The 17340-nt window shown below is 48.5% G+C and overlaps 1 protein-coding gene across 4 annotated transcripts in view; it reads left to right on the forward strand.

Annotated features, from left to right (window-relative positions):
* The window catches only part of PDE4DIP (phosphodiesterase 4D interacting protein), a 127734-nt gene that overhangs the window by 8633 nt on the left and 101761 nt on the right, over positions 1-17340 (forward strand). For all 4 annotated transcript variants that reach the window (XM_081193271.1, XM_081193272.1, XM_081193269.1 and 1 more), the window contains exon 2: positions 4670-4719. In XM_081193271.1, coding sequence (XP_081049397.1) covers positions 4689-4719 — 31 coding nt within the window. In that variant the 5' untranslated portion in view covers positions 4670-4688. The remainder of the gene's footprint in view (positions 1-4669; positions 4720-17340) is intronic.

The raw sequence follows: 17340 nt of genomic DNA on the forward strand, positions 1-17340 counted from the left end.
CCCAGTAGGGCACAGTTTTCTTAAGCTCCTTGCCAAGATTGTGGATAGAGTTGATCCCGTGTCAAGCTCCATGCGGCACGGGGCCCCCTCTATCTGTACCTCTACATAAATTTTCTCTACATTGGGGTGGGGCAACTGGTATACCTGGCAGTCCGTGATCTCTGTGAGTTGCCTTGGTGCGTTGGGCCCTGGGACCTGGGCTCTTGGATCGGTCATCCGATGCCTGGCGTCGGGTGGGCCAAGCCCAACACACCCAGGCAATGTGTCCCAATTTTCTGCACTGTCTGCACTCTGAGTTGCGGAAACGGCAGGTCCTCCTCTCATGACTCTCCCCGCAGCTTGCACAGTTCCCTCCTTCTTGTCGAGGCAGCTGTGGTCTGTGCGCTTGCTTGAGTGCGCCCCAGAACTTGGTGCACCTCCTCCCTGTCAGATCCTGAGTCGTCGGCGAAGTTTTTGTGGTGGACCCTCGATTGGGGTGGCAGGCTCGGCTGTGCCTCTTGCGATGTCCTCTCGGCAGCTTCAGTTGCCAGGGCCTCCTCCAGAGCAACCTGGAACGTTAGGTCCTTCTTGGCGTAGAGGCGTCATTGCAGCTTCTCATCCTTCAGGCCACCGACGAGGCAGTCATGAAGCATGTTCTCCAACTCTGTGAAGTTGCAGAACTGGGCGGCTTGGCGGAGCGAGGTCACAAACCCAGTTATGGTTTCCCAGGGGCTTGCCGCTTTGCATAGAAGGCATTTCAACAAGCCACCACCGAGGGCTGCGGCGAGAAGTGCCCCTTCAGCCGTTCCATTATTGTTTTGTAAGGAACAGTAGCGACGTCTTCAGGCGCAAGGAGAGCCCAGGCGATTTTGAATGTCTCCTCTCCTCAGACGCTTAAGAATATGACCCTCTTTTTGGTTACAGGTAGGTAGCCGTGTTGGTCTGCCATAGTCAAAATAAAAAAATTCCTGACTTCCGGGTTGACGCGATCTGGAAATGGCGGATTCCCTCCGAGCTGCGGAGGGAATCGGCTCTACCGAGGACGGGTCTTTGCCGCGCCGGCGACGCGGGGACCCTTAAAAACCGCAGGCGCGGATGCCTGCGGACTGAAGACTCGGCGGGTGCCTTAAGCGCCCCCCCTGATTCACAAAGAGCCTTTTTAAAGGCTGCGGAGAGGATACGGGGGTGGCGTGGCACTGAGAGTCGATCGCTACCTCGGTGGAGCGAAGCCGCGAGCCATGACCAGAGAGCGCTGACTTCCTTCCTTGAAAATTTGGACTGAAAGAATCACCCGTGAGTAAGACGGATTGGGACTTTAAAAAATTTACCCTGAATTGGAGACGACCGGGGGGTGTGCTAAAAGGAAGTCCGCACCCCCCCCTGCAGACGATCTAAGCAACGACATAAGAGCTAAGCTGGAGAGCCTACCCTTGGTGGGGTGAGTTAAAAAGGACACTAACTTTCAAGATTTAGCTAAAGGAAATTTTGTGCTGGAGAGTGGAGTTTTGGAGACCATCTTTTTGTTTTAAACAACCCCCCCTCCCGGGCTCGGGAACGTCCTGCCTTTGTGCCTGTGTAAGAGCTGCGGAGTTTGACAGCTGTCAAAGCTGTCAAACGGGCGGTTTAAAGTGGAAAAATCGCTATCTAAGATCCCTCTGGACTAAGACGAGTTACAATTGAGCTAAAATTGCTGGAAACAAAGTAATAATAATTAGTTAAAGGACTGTTGGAGAAAAGACTAATAAGTAACCAGATTCCCCCTAGGGGGAATTCTGTGAAACTACAATGGATACAATGGCTGTGGAAGGAAAGTTACTAGTGGAAATCGAAAGGATGTTTCAATTGGTGGGAATCTTACAAGAGCAGAGCTTGGTCATGAATAAACAACTTGTGACTATGACCTTGGGAACAGGCAACTCTGCTCTCTGTATTGAGGACCTGAATGAGAAAGAATCCACAGCTGAATGGGAAACAATATCTACAGAGGTGAAAGAGACTAAACAACAAGAAAAAGAAGAAGTAACCTTGGGAAGTAACGACCAAAAGCTGACATCTGTGGAACACAAGCAAGGAGATGCTGGGAACATATCTACCACAAGTCTGCGAAAGACACAGAAGAAGAAGGAGGAGGTCCTGGGACAATATGGAATACAGGAACTTAAAATAAAGAAATATGATTGGGGCCTCCGTTTGGACTTTGATTCTGAAGATATAGGCTTTGTGGAAATTTTTCAGCAGTTACTTTCAAATCTCCTTGTGGGAAGAGAATACACTTTGATGGTGAAAGAACTTTTTCCAGACTCGACGACTGACATAAAGGACTACCAACAAGACCGGCGGAGAGGGACTGAAAGAGACTTGAAAGCCTCGGACGTGAGGAACCCAGGCTGAGAATCTTGACTTTGGATTTTTATTGGGAAGGGACAAAAACCGGGGATGGGAGGGAGGGAAGAGGAGATTCTTAAAAACTCTTAAGACTTTTAGGTTTGGTTAATATGACTCTTAATTAAGACAAAATGAAAATCGATGGAAGAGAACTTAAGTCCAACTTAGGAAAATCAATTTTTATTATAAAAGAGATAATAAGATGAATAAGATGGTTAAGAGGAGAAACACCAACTTGCTGATATAATCTTGGGAACTGGGATGCACGAGGGGGGGGTGGGGGGAAGTCAGGGAACAAGGTTATGAAATGGGGATTTGCTGATTTTATACATGTTTTTGTCTTGTGTCTTTTCTTTGTGTGTGTCTTGTTTATATAAAAGCAGAAAACCAAATAAAAATTTTTATAAAAAAAAAAAACAAAATAAAAAAATTCCTTCCAGTAGCACCTTAAAGACTAACTAAGTTAGTTCTTGGTATGAGCTTTCGTGTGCATGCACACTTCTTCAGATACACTGAAACAGAAGTTGCCAGATCCTTCTATATAGTGAGAAGGTGGGGAGGGGTATTACTCAGAACCAGTAGGAGAACACTTCAATCTCCCAGGACATTCTATACAAGATCTCAAAGTAGCTGTTTTACTACAAAGGAATTTCAGAAATAGACTGGAAAGAGAAGCTGCTGAATTGCAACTCATTACCAAACTCAAAACCATGGAGAGACCTGGTTTGAACAAAGACATTGGATTCTTATCTCATTATACATGACTAAGCCATTTCTCACCTTCTCACCCCTTGCCTTCTCCTGGAAGACCTATTGCAGTCGTTAAGAGTCGTCAACAGGCTCATCTCAGCTATCTGCCAATCTCTCATTCCCACCACCCTTCTGAGTAACACCCCTCCCCACCTTCTCACTATATAGAAGGATCTGGCAACTTCTGTTTCAGTGTATCTGAAGAAGTGTGCATGCACACGAAAGCTCATACCAAGAACTAACTTAGTTGGTCTTTAAGGTGCTACTGGAATGAATTTTTTTATTTTGACTCTCTTTTTGGCGTCTTCTTCAGTGGTGACCCCTTTGGCTTCTAGGAGGAGGGTGAAACGGGAGGCATACGCTTCCCAGTCTCCGGATGCTGGGTTGAACAGCGAGAAGCTGCTGTTGGTTGCCATGCTGAATTCCTTGGGGCCCAGAACTGAAGCCTGGATACACGGTGCAAGGCAGGGACGCAGCAGGTGGCGGTGCTGCAGTGCTGTGTGTGGCGGTCAGCTCAGCGGGATCCCACTTTCATTGCCAGTGAAATATACTTGGAGTCAAGAGTGGATTTCATGCTCTTTATTCAGCTCATAGTGGTGAGGAGGAATGGAGTTTCCCCCAGAATGTCTGCTTTATATACATTATTTACATAATGGGCCCCACGTGATTGGCTAATTCCAGGATTCTCCTGGCATCACGCTGTGCCGGCCCTGCCCACGGAGGATCTCCGCAGGAGTGATCCAGCCCATGCCCAGTAAGCCTTGCCAACCCCTGGTCTATGGTAATCACTAACGAACTTAATTTGAAAATGAGAAGTTATGCTTGTCCAAGGTAGTGCTATTTAGGCTGCAATCGGATACCCACTTACTTGTGAGTAAGTCCCACTGAGCTCGATGGGGCTTACTTCTAGGTAGACATGTAAAGTTTGGCAGTAGTAGAAATTGCATTAGCAAAATTTAGATAAAGATGAATTTCCAAAGATGCCTCTGTTCCAGTTCTCAAATAGTTCCAGAAAGTGATAATTGGATAGTTTTGCCTTGAAACATGAACTCTCAACAGTAAGTCCTGTTTCTGGTGCGACTCCAGGGGCAGAGGGTTCTGGACACACTTTCCTTGACATGAGGGCGTTTGTGGGTCAGCCCTGAATGCAGGTGAGAGGCAGACAACACCCACTCCATGAACGTTTCTGGCAATCCGAATGCTTTCTGTCTCTCTTAGCTGCTGGTTTGGAATCTCTGGCGAAAGAGGCTGTTTTTCTTCATGTGCCATTTTCCAGAAGTTTCCCCCAAGCAGGACTGCTCCCCATCACCATCCCAGGGGCAAAATTAGTCTTCAAATGCAGCCTATTAGCCCAAAGGGAAGGAACTGGAGCAACAAAATAGCATGTGAACTATCATGGCCGTAATGTTTGAACACTTAGGATAAAATGGGAGGGGATTTCTTGAATTAATGTGATTTGTGAGCAAACTTTGCAAGAAGGGAAATTTTGCTCTGTTGGTGCTTCCATGAGCTTGAACACTGTCCATTTACATTTGCCAATGCGTTTTCTGTGCAGGGAGGAGTCCAAGGGCAAGATGGTTCCTAGAACTGGACACGTGATGATGGGTAAGGTTGGGCTATGCTTTGATCTGCTGGTTCTTGCTCTGTGGGGTTAAGCATATAGCCAGACTTGCCAGTGCCGTTTACTGGTACTCACACCCTTTCTGGCCTGGTGAGACCTGTGGAAGCCTGTCATCTTTTTTTAAAAAAAATAATATTTATTAGAGTTTCAAAGAAGTTACACAAAAAAAAGAAAAAGGAAAGGAAAAAAAAGGAGAGCAGAAAATACAAAATACAAGAAAATATAAACAATTAAAAACAATTCCATCTTTCCATGTCTTATCTTTCATTTACTTGTTTCCCTGACCTCCTCACACCTCCCTTTTTTGTATTCTAGTTCAATTAAGTATTTCAGCAAATCCTTTCCGCTTGGTTTTTATCCTAATAATTTATCTTAGTGTACTATAATTTTACATTCTCGTTTCACCACTTAAAAAATCAATTTTTACCTAATCTTTTATATCATTTCTGCTAAAACCACATTGTTTCACTCCAACATCCTTCTAGCATTCCTGGATCTTGCAGTGTTTCTGTAAATAATTTTTTTCCAATCTTCTTCCACCAACTCTTCACCTCGGTCTCGGATTCTGCCAGTTATCTCCGCCAGTTCCATATAGTCCATTACTTTCATCTGCCATTCTTCCCGAGTGGGTAAATCTTGTGTCTTCCAGTATTTTGCGATGAGTATTCTTGCTGCTGTTGTTGCATACATAAAAAAAGTTCTATCCTTCTTTGGCACCAATTGGCCGACCATGCCCAGGAGAAAGGCCTCTGGTTTCTTCTGGAAGGTATATTTAAATACCTTTTTCATTTCATTATAGATCATCTCCCAGAAAGCCTTAATCCTTGGGCACGTCCACCAAAGGTGAAAGAATGTACCTTCAGTCTCTTTACATTTCCAACATTTATTATCGGGCAAATGATAGATTTTTGCAAGCTTGACTGGTGTTATGTACCACCTGTATATCATTTTCATTATATTCTCTCTTAAGGCATTACATGCCGTAAACCTAATACCTGTGGTCCATAACTGTTCCCAGTCAGCCATCATGATGTTATGTCCAACATCTTGAGCCCATTTAATCATAACTGATTTCACCGTTTCATCCTGAGTATTCCATTTCAACAGCAAGTTATACATTCTCGACAAATTCTTAGTTTTTGGATCTAACAATTCTGTTTCCAATTTTGATTTCTCCACCTGAAACCCAATTTTCTTATCCAAATTATAAACCTCCATTATTTGATAATAATGAAGCCAATCCCGTACTTTGTTTTTTAGTTTTTCTCTGCAGCTTTAATCTGTCTCCTTCTTGTTCCAATATCTCCCAATATTTCGGCCAATTGGCCTCCATATTGAGCTTTTTCAGAGCCTTAGCTTCCAATGGTGACAACCACCTAGGAGTTTTGTTTTCAAGCAGATCCTTGTATCTTATCCAAACATTAAACAAAGCTTTCCTGACAATATGGTTTTTAAATGCTTTATGCGCTTTGACCTTATCATACCACAGATATGCATGCCACCCAAATACGTTATTAAAACCTTCTAAATCCAAAATGTCTGTGTTCTCAAGAAGTAGCCATTCTTTCAGCCAGCAAAAAGCGGCTGATTCATAGTAAAGTTTGAGGTCTGGCAGGCCAAATCCACCTCTTTCTTTTGCATCAGTTAATATTTTGAATTTTATTCTGGGCTTCTTGCCCTGCCAGACAAATCTAGAAATATCTCTCTGCCACTTCTTGAAACAGTCCATTTTATCCAAAATTTGCAATGATTGAAACAAGAACAACATTCTTGGCAATACATTCATTTTTATCGCTGCGATTTGGCCTAGCAATGAAAGCTTCAAATTTGACCATATTTCTAGATCTTTTTTCACTTCCATCCAACATTTTTCATAATTATCTTTAAAAAGGTTCACATTCTTAGCAGTCATATTAACCCCAAGGTATTTCACTTTCTTAACCAATGTTAATCATGTCTCTTTCTGAAACCTCTCTCTCTCTCTCTCTCTCAATCCGTGTTAGATTTTTCTCTAAAACCTTAGTTTTCAGCTTATTCAACTTGAAACCTGCTAGTTGACCAAATTCTTGAATCAATTCCAATACTCTTTTAGTACTAGATTCTGGCTCCTGTAATGTCAATACCAAATCATCCGCAAATGCTTTCAATTTGTACTGTTTAGCTCCGACTTGTATGCCTTTAACCAATTGGTCCTTTCTAATCATATTTAGCAAAACCTCCAGGACCGATATAAAGAGCAATGGAGAGATTGGGCACCCCTGTCGTGTTCCTTTCTCAATCTTAAACTCTTCTGTAACTACGTTATTCACAATCAATTTAGCTTTTTGTTCTGAATAAATTGCACCTATACCGTTTTCAAAACCTTGGCCTACCCCCATTCCCTGTAAATTTTTCTTCATAAAACTCCAAGAAATATTGTCAAAGGCTTTCTCCGCGTCCACAAAAATCAAAACTGCTTTTGTATTGATCTTCACTTGTAATTTTTCTAAAATGTTAATTATATTCCTCGTATTGTCAGACAAGTGTCTCCCCGGGAGAAAGCCCGCTTGATCTTTATGGATTTCTTCTACCAGTATCTTTCTTAACCTTTTAGCCATAATATCAGCAAAAAATTTGTAATCCACATTGAGCAATGATATAGGGCGGTAGTTCTTAAGCTGTGTCTTCTCAGACTCTGTTTTCGGTATAAGTGTGATATATGCTTCCTTCCACGACTCTGGTGCCTTTTTCCCTTCCAATATTTCATTACAAACATCTTTTAAAGGCCGTACTAACCATTCTTTTAAAGATCTGTAATATCTTGCGGTCAAACCGTCTGGCCCTGGGGATTTGCCCAATTGCATGTTCTGAATGGCTCCTTCAACCTCCTGGTCTGTTATTTTATAATTCAGCATTAGCTTATTTTCTTGAGAGATTTTTTGTAATCCATTTGTTTTCAAAAATCAGTCAATGTCCATTTCTTTCTGGGTCTCCTGCGTATATAGATGTTTAAAATACCTCTGAAAGCACTTCCTAATCTCCACTGGATTCTGTATAATCTTTCCATCCACTTCCAAATTGGTGATAGTATTAAGCTTTTGTCTTTTTTTCATTTGCCAAGCCAGCAATTTCCCACATTTATTTGCCGATTCAAATGTCTTTTGTCTCATCTGTTTGATCTTCCATTCAATTTCCTGATTGATCAATTTCGTGTATTGTACTTGATATAACTTTATCTCTTTCAGGATCTCCTGTGATTTCGGTTTTGCTTTCAGTCTCTTTTCTCCTTCCTTTATTTTCTCCAGAATTTTATCCTTTTTTCATTTTGAATTTTTTTCTTAATTGCATTCTGCATTCTCCCTCTCATGACTGCTTTACTTGCGTCCCAGATTACTCTTTTTTCAACTGTGGTGTTCAAATTTATCTCAAAATAGTCTCTCAAGTTCTTTTGAGCCTTTTTAGTCACTTCTTCATTCCTAAACAAAGTGTCATTCATCCTCCATCTAAAGGAACCAATTGGTATTAGTTTCATTTCCATCTTCACCGCATTGTGGTCGGAGCAGGTTTTAGGACAAATTTCCACTTTTCTAGTCTTCGGAGCCAGCCCCCTAGTTACCCAAATTTGTTTGATTCTTGTCCATGTCATTTTGGCCTCAGAATGGAAAGTTCCTTCTCTTCCCATGGGGTTCTTAGTTCTCCAAATATCAACTAAGTCCATATTGTCAGTCATATCAAAGAAAGTCTTTGGTAGTCTACCATCTTTTGTTACTACCTGTCTCTGTGCCTTGTCCATATTAGTAGACACTACTCCATTCATGTCTCCCATCAAAATCATTTTATAGTCCAAATAGTCCATCAGAATCTCGTGTAGCTTCTTAAAAAATTCCGATTTCCCCTCATTTGGTGCATAAATACAGTGGTGCCTCACAAGACGAAATTAATTCGTTCCGCAAGTTTTTTCTTCTTGCGAGTTTTTCGTCTTGCGAAGCACGGTTTCCCATAGGAATGCATTGAAAATCAATTAATGCGTTCCTAGGGAAACCGCTTGCCAGGCTGGCGGTGCGGAGAAGGGCTTTTCTCCCCACCGCAAGCCTTCAGGACAGGTACGGGAACAGAGGGGAAGGAGCGCAGCGCTTTCCCTCTGTTCCCGGGGCTTGCGTGGGAGGAGGGTTTTTCCTCCCCACCGCCAACATTCAGAACAGCATTCTGAATGTTGGCGGTGGGAAGGAAAACCCTCCTCCCACCCCAAGTCTTCAGGAAAGCCATCCGAAGCTGGGCGGCGGGAGAAGGTGTCCCCGCCCCCCTGCCCGGCATCGGAGCTTCGTTCCGATGCCGGGCGGCGGGAGGAGGTGTTCCCCCCCGCCGCCCGGCATCAGAGATTCGTTCCGATGCCGGGCGGCGGGAGGAGGCGTTCCCCCCCCCCGCCCGGCATCGGAGATTCGTTCCGATGCCGGGCGGCGGGAGGAGGCGTCCCCCCCGCCCGGCATCGGAGATTCGTTCCGATGCCGGGCGGCGGGAGGAGGCGTCCCCCCCCGCCTGGCATCGGAGATTCGTTCCGATGCCGGGCGGCGGGAGGAGGCGTCCCCCCCCGCCCGGCATCGGAGATTCGTTCCGAAGCCGGGCGGCGGGAGGAGGTCCGAGGACAGTGGGGAAGACGCGCTGCGCTTCCCCGCTGTCCTGGAGATTTCCCTATGGGCTGTCGTCTTGCGAAGCAAGCCCATAGGGAAATTCGTTTTGCGAAGCGCCTCCAAAATGGAAAACCCTTTCATCTAGCGGGTTTTCCGTCTTGCGAGGCGTTCGTCTTGCGGGGTACCACTGTACCTAATATCAAAAATTTCTCTCCTTGTGATTGAATTTCAATTGCAACAAATCTTCCTTGATCATCTTTAAATAAGAATTTCCGTGATAGGCTCTCCTTTGCATAAAGTACTACTCCTCTTTTCTTTACTTTATCTGATGAGATAAATTCATGTCCTAATCTTTTATTACTTAGAATCTTCCTATGTAGCCTTATCACATGTGTTTCTTGTAAACAAATCAAGTCCAATTGTTCTTTTTTTAATATATGAAAGACTCTCCGTCTCTTTTCCGGGGAGTTGAGTCCATTCACATTCCAGCTTAATACTTGCAGTGCCATGATGTAGTTACTCGGCTACTCCTCCTTCGGCACCCAGTACTTGTTTTAATTCTGTCAATGGTGTCGGTTACCCTCTTTTTGGTGAACTTCTGTCCAAAGCTCCTGGCTCTTTTCCAAGTTCTTTCTGCAGATCTTCTCCGTGGTCTCTCAAAAACTTGTCTTTTTCCTCCACTGATCTTATTTTTATCTTCCTTCCTTGAGGGAATTCCCACCTGAAGATAATTTTGTTCCTTCTCAGAAGGGCAACCAAATCTCCAAAGTTGGACCTAAGATCCAAAAGATGTTTCGGTACATCTTTAAAGATTTCCACTCTTGACTGCAGAATTATCAAAGGAGTCTGAAAGTGCAATCCCAAAATTTTTATCTCTCTCTTCCTTAGATAGGAGAGTAATCAGACAATCTCTTATTTTGAACTTCTTTCCTCCTCTTCCCAGTCTGAAGGCCCTCACGATTTTAAAATCTTCTTGTTTCAAATCCGACTTCCAAAACTCTGCAAATTCCTGTGTCAAAAAGTCTATCAAACTGCCCTTCTCCAATTCGGGTACAGTGGTGCCCCGCAAGACAAAAGCCTCGCGAAATGAAAAACTCGCAAGATGAAAGCTTTTTTCGTTTTCGAGTTGCTTCGCAAGACGAATTTCCCTTTGGGCTTGCTTCGCAAAACGAAGCTTGCCCCCGCACCCCGGACCTCTTTTGAAGCAAGGGGCGGCGGGGAGAAGATCGCTTCTCCCCGTTGCCAGCCCCGCAATCTCCGGGGACAGAGGGGAAGGCGCGCGCGCGCCTTCCCCTCTGTCCCCGGACCCCTTTTGAACCAAGGGGCGGCAACGGGGAGAAGCGATCTTCTCCCCTCCGCCCCTTGCTTCAAAAGAGGGGACAGAGGGGAAGGCGCGCGTGCGCCTTCCCCTCTCTCCCTGGACCCCTTTTGAACCAAGGGGCGGCAACGGGGAGAAGCGATTCTCCCCGCTGCCCCTTCCCTTGCTTTAAAACAGGTCCCCTCTGTCCCCGGACGGTCTCCATAGGAACACATTGATTGATTTTCAATGCATTCCTATGGGAAACCGTGCTTCGCAAGACGAAAAACTCGCAAGAAGAAAAAACTTGTGGAACGAATTAATTTCGTCTTGTGAGGCACCACTGTACTGCTCTAATCCTTAAATTTGTCTGTTTTTCTTTTAATTCAGTCATAGAAAGTGTTTCTGTTCCTTAATTTGCCTCTCCAAATCTGGGACTTTCTCTGTTTCCAATTGGGTTGTCTTGAATTCCACGGCATCAGCTTTCTTCTTGGCTTCCTCTGCTGTCTGTCGGGTCAAAGTTGATTCCTGCAGCTGTTTCTGAATAGATTCCGTGTTGGTGTTCACCTTTTGTCCCAAACTGTTTAAACTTTCTGTATTTAGGTCAATTTTAGTAGTTGCTGCATTTACCTTCGATTTTGTCTCATCGACTATCACCTTTGTCTCTTCGACCCTTTTATTTGTCTCTTCAGCCCTTTTATTTTCTCCAAAGATTCATTAGTCTTGGCCAAAGCAGCCGCCAGAGTATCTTCTGATGACATTCCACTAGGTTTAGGTTGTGATGGTACAGTCACTGATGAAGTAGGAAGGCCAGATCTTCCCAGACCTTGCTGTTTTGTCTGGGAATTGTGAATCTACTTTTTCTCTCCCATCTGCCATAACACTTAAACAATAGAGAAGCCAAGGTCAGTCCCAGCTACGCAGTTTGTCTTCACAAGTGGAAAATTCCCCTGGTAACAATTTAGCAGTATCAAAATCTCCCTCTAGGGGGCAACAGTTGCAATAGTCCAGAAAAAACTCTTTTAAACTCAGTCAATAAACAATTCCAATTTTTGTTACTTTACAGTAACTTTCCCTCTTGGCAACAGCAGAGGAAGCTGGCCACAATGTATCTCTCTTACTGAACTAACTGTCAGCAAGTCTCCTGTTCGCAATTGTCAGGGGTTCAGAAGCAGAGACGCAGAGAAGGGAGGAGACAGAGAGCGAGGGGGAGGAATACGAAGGAAAGATGAGTGGGGATGACGAACCGAGATCGCCGAGCTTATCCAGTGAGTCCGAGGATTCCCAGAAGGGAGCGCCAGCAGTCAGAGCAAGGGGGGAAAGCAGGGGGACATCCCAGGAAGAAGGGTCCAGAGAGGAATCAGAGAGCAGCAGTTGGAGATCGGGACCCACGTACCCAGACGGGAACAGCGGGGAGAAAGGGGACCAGATATCGGGTTCCGGAGGCTTTCAGAAGGAGGGAGGGCATGAGTCAGGAGTAGTCACGCCCACCTCGGGGAGCGACGAAACGATCAAGAGGAAGGTTGAGAGTTGGGCGCGCGCGCCAAGTTCAAATGTAGCGGAAGCTGGCGCAGTAAGCAGCCCAGAGAGTGAACCAGGTCCCAAAGCCCGCCGCAAGGAGGCGGAAGGGTCAGGGGGGTCCGCGTCAGAAGAGAGTAGGAAAAAGGAGACCCCGGGGGGCAGAAGGACCCAGAGACGGAGGGAAAGGCGCAGGAGGTGGAGCAAGGCTAGGGTATTAAGCTGGTGTGCTAGAGGCGGAGACTCAGACGGGTCTTCGCCGGTCTGACCTAGAAGAAGTAGGGCTGCACATTGCAGTTTGGAAATGGAACCTGTAATCCAATAAAGACTCTTTTAACCTGAACGCTGGCTAGCGTGGTCCTATGTGAGCTGGGACTGAGTGGCAGCCCTGACAGTAAGACCCGTCTCTTTAAAGCTTCGGACACCTGATACCTCGCAGCGGAGGCAGAAGCAGCGAGAGGAGGAAATTGGTGTTTGGGAGCGAGCTCACAACGGTTGGCAGAGATGACGGAAGCAGAGAAAATTTCAGCGCTGCAACAGGCAGTGACCCAATTGAACGCGGAGGTACAGGCATCCAAGAAAAGGGAGGAGGATGCGGCAGCCGCCTACAGAGATCTCCACGCCAGGTTTGAAGCATTGGTTAAGCATGGGCAGCCAGGACCCAGACCAGAGGGGGTTGGGTTGGCACGGAGAGCAGGAGGGCTTGTGGCTCACTTCGATGGGAATTTACAACAGTACCCCAATTTTCGAGCAGACGTAATGTGCGCACTGCAACTGCTGGCGAAAGACTTTAGGGATGAGGAAGAGAAAGTGGGGTTTATACTATCCCATTTGCATGGGGATGCGAAAGCGTGGCTACGCAATTTGTGGAGGGATAAAGATCCGGCGCTTCAGAATGCAGATGCCTTTATCAAAGCGATGGATGCGTGCTTTTTATCTACCATTGACGTGGATCTTGCCCGACGGGAGATTCATGGACTGAAACAAGGGAGGGCGAGCGTACGCCAGTATCACGCCCGCTTTTTTGCGCTGGTCAGTGCCTTAGAATGGGACCGGGATTCGCCCCCAGTCAGAGACCTCTTCTGGGAAGGTTTGAGCAGTGCTGTTAAAGACGAAATTGCGAGGGGGGAGAGGCCCCGGAGCACGCAGGAGGTGGTCCAAAGGGCGCTGACTGTGGGGGTGAGGCTGGAAGAACGTCCATGGTGCAGAGACGAAGGACGTGGAGGGCGCGAAGCAGCGAGAAGTTTCTCTTTCGTTCCCAGGGAAGCTGCGCGTGTGCAATCCACACCTCCGCCAGGAGGGGGAGTGGAACCTATGGAGGTGGGAGGCGCCAGGGCTCAGTCAGCTACCAGAAACCCTGCACCGGCGGCAGTCAAGACTAAACCTCCTAGAGGGACCAGGAAGTGTTATATATGCGACAGCTCTCAACACTTGGCGAAAGAGTGTCCCCAGAGGAGCTCCAAGCACACTGCAGCCTCCGCAATGGTGAAAGCGGCCACGCAACACAGCGAACAACAGCAGGGAAACGACGATGTCTGGCTGGAGACAGAGGCACTGGGGCCCAGCCAGACGCATCACTGAAGCAGTCCCCAGCAATCTTGCAACCCACGGACCCCCTCCCACCCAAACCAGTAGTGCAACTCACAGCATCTCTCCAGCTGCCCGATGGCGTCACTATCGAAGTGCCGCTTTCTGTGGATTCTGGAAGCAACGCAGACTTTATAGCACAGGATTTTGTGGAGCAGCACGCTATACAGCTATTACCGGCCACTCTGCCCCTGCAAGTCGTCACAGTGGATGGTAGAGAGTTGCTGGGGGGGCAGGTGGTGAAGCAAACGCCGCCAATGGTGATGCGCCTTGGCAACCACAGGGAAGTCATCAGTTTTAACGTCACCCGCCTGTCGGACACACCCATTGTGTTGGGCATGAGTTGGCTGGACAGGCACAGTCCGACACTGGCTTGGTACCAGCGACAGCTGATCTTCGGCTCCTCTTACTGCGCAGAACACTGCATCCTGCCCGAACAGGAGGGAGAGGAGGAGGAATCACAACTGCAGTTGGGAACGTTGCAAGCAGTCCCCCACAAATATGCAGACTTTCTGGAGGTCTTCTGCGAGAAGGAGGCAGACAAGTTACCACCGCACAGGCAATATGACTGCAAGATTGACCTCCTACCAGGGGCGACGCTACCGAAGGGGAGGCTGTATTCCATGTCGGAGGATGAACTACAGGAACTCAAACAGTTCATAGATCACAATTTGGAGCGCGGTTTCATCCGGGAGTCCAGGGCAGTAGGGGGCAGTCCTGTTTTCTTTGTGAAGAAGAAGGACACGCCCCAAAAAAGGCTGGTGGTGGATTTTCGCCTCTTGAACAAGATGACCAAGCCCTCTGATTTCCCCATGCCCAGGATTGACGACCTACTGGCGACGGTGCGCAAGGGACGCGTGTTTACCAAGTTGGACCTGCGAGGGGCGTACAATCTCATCCGCATGAGGGAGGGCGATGAGTGGAAGACAGCCATGTTCACGCCTCTGGGAACCTACGAGTACAGAGTGATGCCGTTTGGATTGCAAAATGGCTCCCACGTTTTTCAAGCTTTCATGCATCATGTGTTGGCGGGACTCCTCTACAAGAAGTGCGTCTGCTTTCTGGATGACATCCTGATATTCTCCGAGTCGCAGCAAGCGCATGACCAGGATGTTCGGGAGGTGCTGGAGAGGTTGCAGCAGCATAGACTGTATGCCAAACTGGAGAAGTGCCAGTTCGACACGACGGAGGTGGATTTCTTGGGTTACAAGTTGTCAGACAAGGGGCTAGCCATGGACAGCGCCAAGGTGCGAGCGGTGTTGGATTGGAAGAGCCCGCGCAACCGGAAGGAGGTCCAGCGGTTTGTCGGCTTCGCCAACTTCTATCGCAAGTTTATCAAAGGGTTCGCGATGCAGACGGCGGCTATTACGGACACGCTAAGCTCCAAGAAAAAGAAATTCATCTGGACGGAGCAGGCAGAGCAGTCCTTTCAGGCACTCAAGCGTCTCTTCGCGTCGGAAGAGCAACTGCTGCATATCGACCCCAGCAGACCGATGCGGGTAGAGACAGACGCGTCCGATAGAGCAGTGGGAGCTGTCCTGCTGCAGAGGGACCCACAGGGGGTCTGGAGACCGGGAGCGTTCTACTCCAGAAAGCTCAGCAAGTCGGAGCAGAACTACACCATCTGGGACAGGGAGTTGCTTGCCATTCATGCAGCATTCAAAGCATGGAGGCACTTCCTGATCGGCGCCAAGCACACGGTGCAGGTCTGCACGGACCACAAGAATCTGGAGCACTGGCGCACGGCGAAGTTCCTGAACCAGAGGCAGATACGTTGGGCGGAGTTCTTTGCTGACTTCGATTTCCGAATAGAGTACGTCCCAGGCGACACCAACATCATGGCGGATGCACTGTCCCGAAAACCGCAATACCTCGAAGAGGCGACGCCAGCGGCAGCCATGCACATCTTCGCGCCAACAGCGTGGGCGTGCGCTTCAGCCACAGTAGACCTGGATGCGGTGCGGCGGGCGTTGCAGGACGACTCATTCGCGCAGGCGAAGATGGCCGAGGTGCACAAGGGCACGGCGAAGAGCGACGAGTTCCAGATACGGGACGGCTTGCTCTTACGTAAAGGGGCCATCTACGTGCCGGGAGATGAACTTCGCGCCAAGGTACTGCAGCAGTTGCACGACGCACCCACGGCCGGGCACTTTGGCACGGAAAAAACGGTGGAATTAGTCGCAAGGGACTTTTGGTGGCCCAGACTGAGAGGGGAAGTCGCGGACTACGTCGCGAGGTGCGACACCTGCCAGAGGGCCAAGCCGGTGCACAAACCACCGGCGGGACTGCTCGAACCGCTGCAAACGCCGTTTGAACCGTGGGAGAGGGTGGCCCTGGACTTTGTCACGGATCTACCCAGCTCGAGAGGCAAGACGGCTGTACTAGTGGTGGTGGACTTGTTCACCAAGATGGCACACTTCATACCGTGTGCGAAGGTGGCCACGGCAGAACAAACAGCCAAACTGTTCATAGATCACGTGTTCAAAGTGCACGGGCTGCCGCGGTCTATACTGTCCGACCGCGGTCGCCAGTTCATCTCGAATTTCTGGCAGAAGCTGATGGGCTTCCTGAACGTCAAAATCAACCTGACATCAGCGAGACACCCGCAGACCAACGGGCAAGCGGAGAGGGTCAATGCCATCATGCAGCAGTACCTGAGATGCTATGCCAATCAACAGCCTGCGACGTGGGTGGATTACCTGCCGCTCGCCGAGTTCGCCTACAACAACACGAAGCACGTGTCCACGGGGGTGACGCCGTTCTTCGCCAACAATGGGAGGAATCCCAGAACCTTCCCGGGACTGGACAGAGTGGGGGAAGGGGAACCGCAGACGGCGGACGCTTTCGCGTCTGAGTTGCAGGAGGTCCACGATCAACTCCGACGGCAGCTGGAGCTAGCGAAGCACGCATACAAGGTGCAAGCGGACAAGCACAGGCGGGTTGGCGAAGAGATCCGAGTGGGAGGCTGGGTCTGGTTGGCAGCCCACGCAGTGCCGACCAGATCGTTAGCCAAAAAGAAGTTGGGGCACAAGCAACTCGGTCCATACCAAGTCGAAGCGCAGATCAACCCAGTAGCTTTCAGGCTGGTGCTCCCGGAGGGTTCCAGGATGCATCCGGTGTTCCACAGGTCGGTGCTCACTCCCTACAGGACACCTCACAGGTTCCAGGAACCAGGAACAGCACCGAGTCCGTCTCAGGAGCGGTCGGAGGCGGGAAGATTGCCACAGCAGGACCCCATCAACGAAGTCACGGAGATTTTGGACTCCAGATGGGGGGAAGACGGAGTGGAATACCTCCTAGCCAGAGAGGGCACCCGGGCTAGTGCTAATAGCTGGGTGCCAGACTACGCTTTGGAGGAACCCCTGCTCAAGGACGAGTTTCATGCCCTTTTCCCACACAGACCCATGCCAGCAGGCTTCTTCGACGACTGGTTGTTCACGCCCACACTTTCCTCCAGCACGTTCCATGGCTTCGACTCGGACGGGGAGCCCGCACAGCGCACACATTCCCCAGAGGGGTCACCGGAGGGTTCGGCGTCCGACACCTCGTATTGGTGGGACGATCGGCCAGAGGAGCAGTGGCGCCGGAGGTGGCTG

The sequence above is a fragment of the Podarcis bocagei genome (assembly GCF_964188305.1).
Source record: "Podarcis bocagei genome assembly, chromosome: 5".
NCBI lineage: Eukaryota > Metazoa > Chordata > Lepidosauria > Squamata > Lacertidae > Podarcis > Podarcis bocagei.